An 8,652-nucleotide genomic window follows, 5' to 3' on the forward strand; every position below is an offset into this window, starting at 1 on the left:
GTTTATCCTTTTTCAACGTCCTGTGGGTTATTTGAACCATTCTTTAAGGATTGTACCTTCACTTATTTATACTGATAGTATTTTGAGTATATCAGTTTGTAAAGTTTCTTAGTGGTTACCTACCTATTACAATATGTATATGTAATTTATCATAGTGTACTGTTATCAGTGCTTTACAACCTTGAGTAAAGTATAAGTTCCCTTTAGCCTCCCTACTTCTAAATATCATTATTTTAAATATTCCCTGTATACATTAGATAGTGAAGTAATTTTTGCTTCAAACATCAAATATGATTACTGAAGACTAAGTAATCAGGATCAGATAATATAAAGCATGGAATATCAGTAAGATATTTTAAGAAACTCATGAGAAGTAGGGTAGTCTATTATATTTGATCATATTATCTATTTTGATATTCTTCTTTCCTTTCTAAAATTCCAAGTATATTGCCCTAACTGATTTGGCTCAGTGGATAAGCATTGGCCTGCGGACTGAAGGGTCCCAGGTTCGATTCCAGTCAAGGGCATGTACCTTGATTGCGGGCACATTCCAAGTAGGGGTTGTGCAGGAAGCAGCTGATAGATGTTTCTCTCTCACTGATGTTTCTAACTCTCTATCCCTCTCCCTTCCTCTCTGTAAAAAATCAATAAAATATATATTTTTAAAAATCCAAGTAGTTTTCTTTTTTGATTACCATTCTGCCTAGAAAACTTTCTTTACCCATCCTCCAAGTGTAGGTTTTCTAGCAACAAATTCTCTTCATTTTTCTCCATTTGAGACTGTCTTTATTTCCCCTTCATTCCTGAATTTTTTGTTACTGGATAGAGACTTTCCAGGTGACATAGTTTTTTCTTTTCAGCACATCCTTTTGACTTTAGTTTCAGATAAGAAATCTAATGTCATTTAATTTGGTTTTTCCCTCTAGGTAATGTGTCATTTCTCTGTTTGCTTTTAAGATTTTTTTTACCTTTAGTTTCAGAAGTTTAATTATAATGTGTCTTGGTGTGGATTTATTTGGACTTACCCTATTTGGGTTCACGTAGTTTCTTGAATCTGCATGTGTAGATACTCATTTCACTATTTCTTGGGGAACAGGACTAGCCTTGCTTCTCCATCTTCTCTCAGTCTCTTTGCTGCTGGGTGGCTGTGGAGGTTCAGCTTCCTGCCCATACCAAAGGTGATGGAAAGTGGAGTGCTGACTAGCTCAGTCTCATTGATGCTGGGTCAGGATGAAAGTTAAGCTCCTCACTGAGCTCTTCTATCACACTGGTAAAGAAGAGGGGGGTAAAGCAGAGTGGTGATTAGCCCCTCCTTCAACAGTCTCCTTGTTGTCAGCTATGGGTGGAGGCTCTGCTCACCCTGGTATTACAATGAGACCACTCCTGCATGGGTATCAGGGTACAAAACCTGCTTCTGCCTTATTGAGAATGGAAAATCAGCTTTCCACTTGGCCTCACTGAAAGAGTTGGGGTGAGGAGAGGTAGGATGTTTTTTCTTTAAGTGTTTGGCTCAAGTAGGATGAGTATTGCAAAAAAGATTCCCCGCCTGGCCAACAGGTGTGGTTCAGTGGTTGAGAGTCAACCCATACACCAAGAGGTCATGGGTTTGATTCCCAGTTAGGGCATGTGCCTGGGTTTTGTTTATAGTGGGAGGAATGCAAGAGGCAGCCAATTGATGTTGATGTTACTTTCTCACCAATGTTTCTATCTCTCTCTCCCTCTCCTGTCCCCTCTTTCTAAAAAATCAATAAAATGAAATAAAATAAGGTTCCCTGTTGTTAGTTCTCCCTTTTCCAGATCCTTTGCCTAGAGGAGACAGACTTTTTTTTTCCTGTGCCTGTTGAAGGTTGTGGTTTGGAGCTTCTGCAACTCCCTTTCTGGGATATATGGGATACAATAAAGAAACTCAGGGAACCCACCACCCTGTCTTTTCTCAAATTCTGAGATCCTTAATCTCTCCACTGCTCAGAGACTTCATTTTATTTGTTTGCTGTGCTTTGTCCAGGTGATTTTTTTAGTGGTAGGAGTGAGGACCTGGAAGGAATAGGGGTGTTCTCTCTTTGCCAGAACTGGAAGTTTCCCTTCCTATATCTCCACCATGTTTTGGAAAGTTATAATACACATCCTCCACTACATAATATGCAAAGCAGACATAGGGCATTGTATGATGACTTGGAGGATGATATTAAGTATGTAAGAGATTGGCACTCTATTGTGTGTGATACCACAACTCTCAGAGCATGCAAGTCCTCTTTATTCTTCTGAATCCTGGGTTTGGGTATTATCATCTCATGAAACCTGAAAGGAATATAGAGCACATTTCTTTGTTTTTCTAAACCAAATTACATCTGAGTCCCAATTGCACACACCTGACTGGTAGAAAGTCTAATATCAGTAATTGCAAGGGTTCTTCCCCCCTTTCTATGGGATAGTATTCAATTTTGATGCTTCCTTACTCCCATGAAAAAGAAAATAGATATAGTCCTTAGTTTTTCTTGTTTGATATGGATACCCAGATTGGTCATTCTTCCACAGAATGACATCAGGAACCCTACACTAGTTCTTGCTAGTCTGTCTGGCTGCTGTGCTGGAAGAGCTACAGAACCTCCATTTTCAACAAGCTTTGCCACTAATCACAGGCTGAATCTCAGAATATCTCACAGTTCCTCTCAGTGTCTTCACCCATAACATCTACTTTCTGCAGATGTCCACTGCTATATCCCAACATTTTTGGTGGTATAAAGAAATGAAATTTAAATCTCCATCACTAGCAGAACCTTTCATTCAATCCCTGACATATCCCCAGTTTCAGAGAAATGGATGAGAACATGGAATATGGATTCAGACTACTTGTATTCAAATCCTGCATCTATTACTTACTAATTCATTGACTTTAGACAAAATCATGACCTCTTCAAGCCCCATTTTCCTCATCTACAAAATGGAGCATCCACTATTATAAAAGTAGATTAAATAGAATAATATTTCTAAAATTGCTACAACAATGCTTGTTAGTATAATAATAAATACAGTACAGTAAAGGTATAAGATTCTATAGTAAAATATAATCAGTTCTGTATACTGTACTTAATAGGTACAATTTCTCTGCCTAGGTCACACTCTTCTTTGACCTCAAGCTAATCGTAGCCTCTTTAACTGCTAAAGCTTTCATAATATTCACCTGGATAAGGGTCCATTTTCAGGGTAACCCTGAAGTACACTGAATATGTTAATCTCCTCAACACACCCTGCCCTGACATGGGTGAAAAGAGCCTAGACCAATGTTTCTCAAAGAGTGGTCCACAGACCATTTGCATCAAATCTTTAGAGACAGGGTCAAGGTATATACATATTTCTTAGGCTGTCCCTGTGATTTTAATGTACAGGAAAGTTTGCTAACTACTCCTCTACACTCTCCATGTGTTTTATATATGGTTGCCTCTTTCTGTAATGTCTATTTCTTCCACCCCTACCTGTGAAAACAGAACGCAGGCTCCATGCAGCTTTCCGTAATTTCATGTTTACCACAAGCAGCAGATGCCACCTTTTTGTTACTATGGGATGAATAAAATGAGGAGGAATCAAAACTGGGGTGCATGAGAGAGTACTGGGGAGCAATGGAATGCAGCACCTGTACTGGAGTGGTGGGAAGGACTCATGGTTTGTACTTGCAATTTGTGCACTTGAGTTGACATTGCAAAAAGGGTGGGGGAAGGTGGGAGAAAATCAGCAAACAGGGCGGGGGAGAGGGAGGGAAGAGGAAGCAGAAACAAAGTAGCTCCATGGGCACCGGGATTGTTCAGAAAAGTAAAAGCATCTCTCCATGCACCCACCCCCATGCAGCAGGAGGAGGGGTGGGTGAGCAAAGTAGGTATTAACCACCAGACTTGCCTTGCAAGACCTTCTCACTGTGTAACTGAGAATGCCTGGGTAGGAACATGCCACCGGATTGGCTGCCATGAAGCAGAAGAGCAAGGTATGAAAGAAACATGGAACTCCTGAGACCAAGCCAGTGCCCTTACATTTCATGATTGTGTCCCTGTGGTTGCCGCCTTCTGGAAAGTTCTTTACCTTCATCTCTGCTTGTGAAAAATCTTGCCCATCCCTCAGGACCTCAGCCCAAGGCCCCAGGGGAATATGCCCAGGCACCTGAGCCTCTGGGACCTAGAGTGGGGACAGAACCTAGAAGCAACAAGGGAGATGGTCCTCCCTCAAACTCTTCCTCTCCACCTCCTTAGAGCTCTGAGTTACAAGGGAAACCAGCACCTCCAAGTAACCTCTCCTCTTTAAGGGCAGCCCAACAGGTTCTCAAGGCTCTGCCTGACCAAAGGGGTCCCAGACATCACTCAGGTCAGAAAGTGGGGCCCAGGGATCTGTATTTAGAACGCATCCCTCAGGACACTCCAGTAAGGGAGCTCAGATACTTCAGTTTGAAGTGAAATATATATACACTGAGTGGCCAGATTATTATGATCTCTGAATACATAATAATCTGGCCACTCAATATATATATATTAGAGGATTAGAGGCCCGGTGAGTGAATTCGTGCATGGGTGGGGTCTGGCCAGCCAGGCCAGAAGGAGGGGACACGGGCGGTTGGCTGGCCTGCCTGCTGGTCGAACTCCTGGTCGAGGGGACAATTTGCATATTAAGCTTTTATTATATAGGATATACACTGAGTGGCCAGATTATTATGCCTTCAGAGGTCATAATAATCTGGCCACTCAGTGTGTGTGTGAGTGTGTGTGTGAGTGTGTCTGTTTTTTAAACTGTTTTAAGACATCAGCGGGGGGGGGGGGGCGCGAAAAAAAAGCTGCTGCAGAAGGAATATAAGTGGGGGATGGGAGGTGCTCTCTGCAGCTGCCAACCCCCATCCCACACTAAGTTCAAGGTCTAATATTAATCAAATGTCTCCCGGACTGCAAGTACACATTTGTTTCTTTTTCAGACAATTGCCTGAGCTCCTTTTAGCCTCTGGCTTGAGGTTTCAAAATTGTATTTAAGTAAGTATTTTAAAAAGGCTGGTTCAGGCTGATGTCCTGAAAGTAGGGAAATATCCCTTGTCTCTTAGTGGGGGTTCAGGACAGGCACACAAGGCAATCTTGGGTTCATGGCTCTCAGGCCCTCAGTACATTCCCTGCCCAAGAATCCCCACCACCACCACCACAGGCTGTGCCTGATTTGCGCTCCCTCCCACCAAGCCAGCCAGTTCATTGCTCCCGCCCTCCCTCGCCTGCCCGCTGCCTCCGCCCCCCCCCCCCTCCCACTCCAAACCCCGCTTAGTTCTTGTCCCAGTCAACTGCGCTCTGGCTGCACTTCCCGCCCTCCCCTAGCACCTCACCGCAGCTCAAGCCTCCGCATTCCTCCCCGACCTCGCAGTCCTCTCGCTCCTTACCCAGCGCCACGCCCTGGGCTCCGTAGGCTCCACTACCCGCGGTCGCCCCAGACTCCTGGCCCTTGAGAGTTCGTTCCTCTGGCTGACTTGGAGGCTACTCCGCCCCTGCGCCACCACAGCCAACACGGGTGCCACTCTCCACCACCGCTGCAGCAGCACTGCAGCCTCCATCACCGCCACCAGTCGCCGGCCGCAGACCAGGGCCATGGAGCAAACAGGTAGCAGGAAGCGGAAAGCGCCCGCCATCGAGGGGGCCGCTGCGAGCTCGTCGTCGCAGGGCTTGGTGGGGGCGGCTGGAGAGGGCCCGCTGTTGCTGCCCAAGAAGCAGAAGCGGCTGGCGACGCGGCGCTCGCTGGTGCCCTACCTGATGAGCCGCGAGGTGGGCGCGCGAGGCCGCGCGGGGTTCCCGGGCTTCGAGGGCAGGCTGCGCGGCTACGCGGTGCAGAAGCTGCCAGAGCTGCTGCGAGAGCGCGAGCTGGCCCTGGGCACCCTCAACAAGGTGTTCGCGTCGCAGTGGCTGAACGCCAGGCAGGTGGTGTGCGGCACCAAGTGCAACACGCTCTTCGTGGTGGACGTGCAGTCGGGCCAGACCACGCGAATCCCGCTCATGCAGGACCGGGGACCCGAGCCGGCTCGGGCCCAGCCAAGCTGTGGCATCCACGCCATAGAGCTGAATCCCTCCAAGACGCTTCTGGCCACAGGGGGCGAGAACCCCAACAGCCTGGCTGTCTACCATTTGCCCACCCTGGACCCCGTGTGCCTGGGCGACCGCCATGGCCACAAGGACTGGATCTTCGCCATCGCCTGGATGAGTGACACTGTGGCTGTGAGCGGGTCCCGCGATGGCACTGTGGCTTTGTGGAGAATGGATCCGGACATGGTCAATGGCAGCATGACATGGCACAATGACGCAGGGCTCCCTGTGTACGCCCACATCCGTCCGAGGGACATGGACACCATCCCCAGGTCCAGCACTAACCCCAGTAACCGAAAGGTGCGGGCCCTGGCATTCAGTGGCAAGAACCAGGAGCTGGGAGCAGTGTCCCTAGATGGCTACTTCCACCTGTGGAAAGCCCGCAGCACCCTGTCCAGGCTGCTGTCCATCAGGCTGCCCTACTGCAGAGAGAATGTGTGCCTGACCTACTGCGATGAGTTGTCCCTGTACGCGGTGGGCTCCCAGTCCCACGTCTCCTTTCTGGATCTGCGCCATGGTCACCAGAACATCCGGCCCATGTGTTCCCGAGAGGGGGGCACTGGTGTGCGCTCACTGAGCTTCTACCAGCACATCATCACTGTGGGCACAGGCCATGGCTCCCTGCTCTTCTATGACGTCCGTGCCCAGAAGTTCCTGGAGGAGAGGGCATCGTCCAACCTGGACTCCTCCCCAGAGCCCTCAGGGAGGAAGCTCAGGCTCACCTGTGGCAGAGGCTGGCTCAACCACGATAACCTGTGGGTGAACTACTTCGGTGGCATGAATGAGTTCCCCAACGCTCTCTACACCCACTGCTACAACTGGCCTGAGATGAAGCTCTTTGTGGCTGGAGGGCCTCTCCCTTCAGGCCTCCATGGGAACTACGCAGGCCTCTGGAGCTAAGGATGGCCACTGTGTTCTCCAAGTGCCCAGACTTTCCCTATCATTTTCCTTTGTCAGGCTGTGTTAGTGCTATTAACTATATTTGGCTTTTGTCCTCCACTTGGAACTGCCCAACTTACCTGTGCTCAGTGTATTAAGCAGAGAGGGGTGGGGGAGAGGGAGAGAGAATTGTCCTTCAGGCAAACAAAACTTGGCTTTAATACTTTTCTACAACCATTTAACAATCATTTTTAATTGTTATACCAAGATTCTGGGCTAATTCTTAGCTGTGTCCTCTTTTTAAGTCATTTATAAATTCTCTCTAATGCCATGTAGTCAGTTTTACAATTGTGTATCTTTTTCTTTGTTATCACTATTACATTAATACTGTTTCAGGTTATTTTTCATTTCAAATAGACGGGGTATTAAGAACATTTTTAACTGGGTTGGTACATCTGTTCTGGAAAGCTAGCCATAGTTTTATAGCACTTTTCCAATTGGAAACTACATTCCAAGTTCTTGATTATCAACTTTTGAAAACATTCCATTTGCAAATTGTAGTCTTAGTGTTTATAGTTTGTAAGTTGTAGGTGCTAAACGTGCTTTTTAACAAAGTTTATTAGCTTTGAAAAAAAGAACTGTCCTACAATCTTGTTTTGGTAGCAAAATCTCAATTGGTCAGAACACTTCAGGAATACAAGGGTTCTGCTGATTGAATTTAAAGAATTAAGCTAAAAAACCTAATCAATCTTTTTTTTTCCTTCAACCCGTACTTAAGTTTTTATGACCTGTTGTAAAATAGATAAATGACAGTGTATTTTTTCACTTCTTGCCTTAGTACTGTCAAAAATTGTGAATATATTTGAATGTTTGTTGTTTAAGGAACTTGCATAGAGTTTCAGTGGCATCATTCAAAGCAGGGATTGTAAGTGTAAAATTGTAGGCTGGGAAGAATGTATACTGATCCAGGTTATAGACTGGATAATTTTTCTGTTGCTATTTTTAATACCAAATATTATATTCGAGAATACTTTAAATTTTCCAATCATACTTAGCAGTTAAGTCACAAGAAAAAAACACAAAGAATAAATATAAGCTCAATCCCTACTCCTTTTGAAAAAGGTTCTTAATTTGTAAAGTCCAAATTAATGTTATTTTGTGAATTTGAAAGATTCTTATGTAAAGTAGAATAAATATATTGGTAAAAAGTAGTGTTGTTATAACCCTCATGTAATAGCATATGGTTTTCAAGGACACAAGATGTTTGTGTCAAGAACTTGGGCTGGTGATTAAATATAAATGGGATTACGTTGAAGAAAAGTACTTTGGGGCTCAGATAAATACAAATTGTGGATTGTTAGGAAAGCAGGTTGTACTGCTCCCTTTGTGAGAATACTGGAAGTGAGAAGGGAGATTGGGCTTTCCTCAAATGGCCAGGTTTTGCTGACCTTGGATTAGTTTTGTGGCGTCTGTTTTTCCTTAAATGTTTTGACACTCAGATGCTGCCTTGGTGTCAATGTACTACATGCTGTTCAGTTGCAAATCTGAACCAAGTAATATAATGAGCTGTACTGAAGGTGAGTTTAGAAATACAGAAAAAAAAGCTTTTGTTTACAGAGATTGTTTTAACAAGTTTATATAGTTGTTATAATAGCAGTGAGATGTATTTGTGTGCATGTGTCTC

General features: G+C 45.1%; 1 protein-coding gene across 1 annotated transcript in view; it reads left to right on the forward strand.

Moving 5' to 3' along the window:
• LOC307095417 (DDB1- and CUL4-associated factor 12-like protein 2) overlaps positions 1–6,989 on the forward strand; it is a gene marked incomplete at both ends in the record, with an annotated part of 172,679 nt that extends 165,690 nt beyond the window's left edge. The window contains one exon of the mRNA XM_079764613.1: positions 5,334–6,989. Coding sequence (XP_079620739.1) covers positions 5,334–6,989 — 1,656 coding nt within the window. The remainder of the gene's footprint in view (positions 1–5,333) is intronic.
• Between the last annotated feature and the right edge of the window lie 1,663 nt (positions 6,990–8,652).

The sequence above is a fragment of the Cnephaeus nilssonii genome (genome assembly GCF_951640355.1).
Source record: "Cnephaeus nilssonii genome assembly, chromosome: X".
In the NCBI taxonomy this organism is placed as follows: domain Eukaryota; kingdom Metazoa; phylum Chordata; class Mammalia; order Chiroptera; family Vespertilionidae; genus Cnephaeus; species Cnephaeus nilssonii.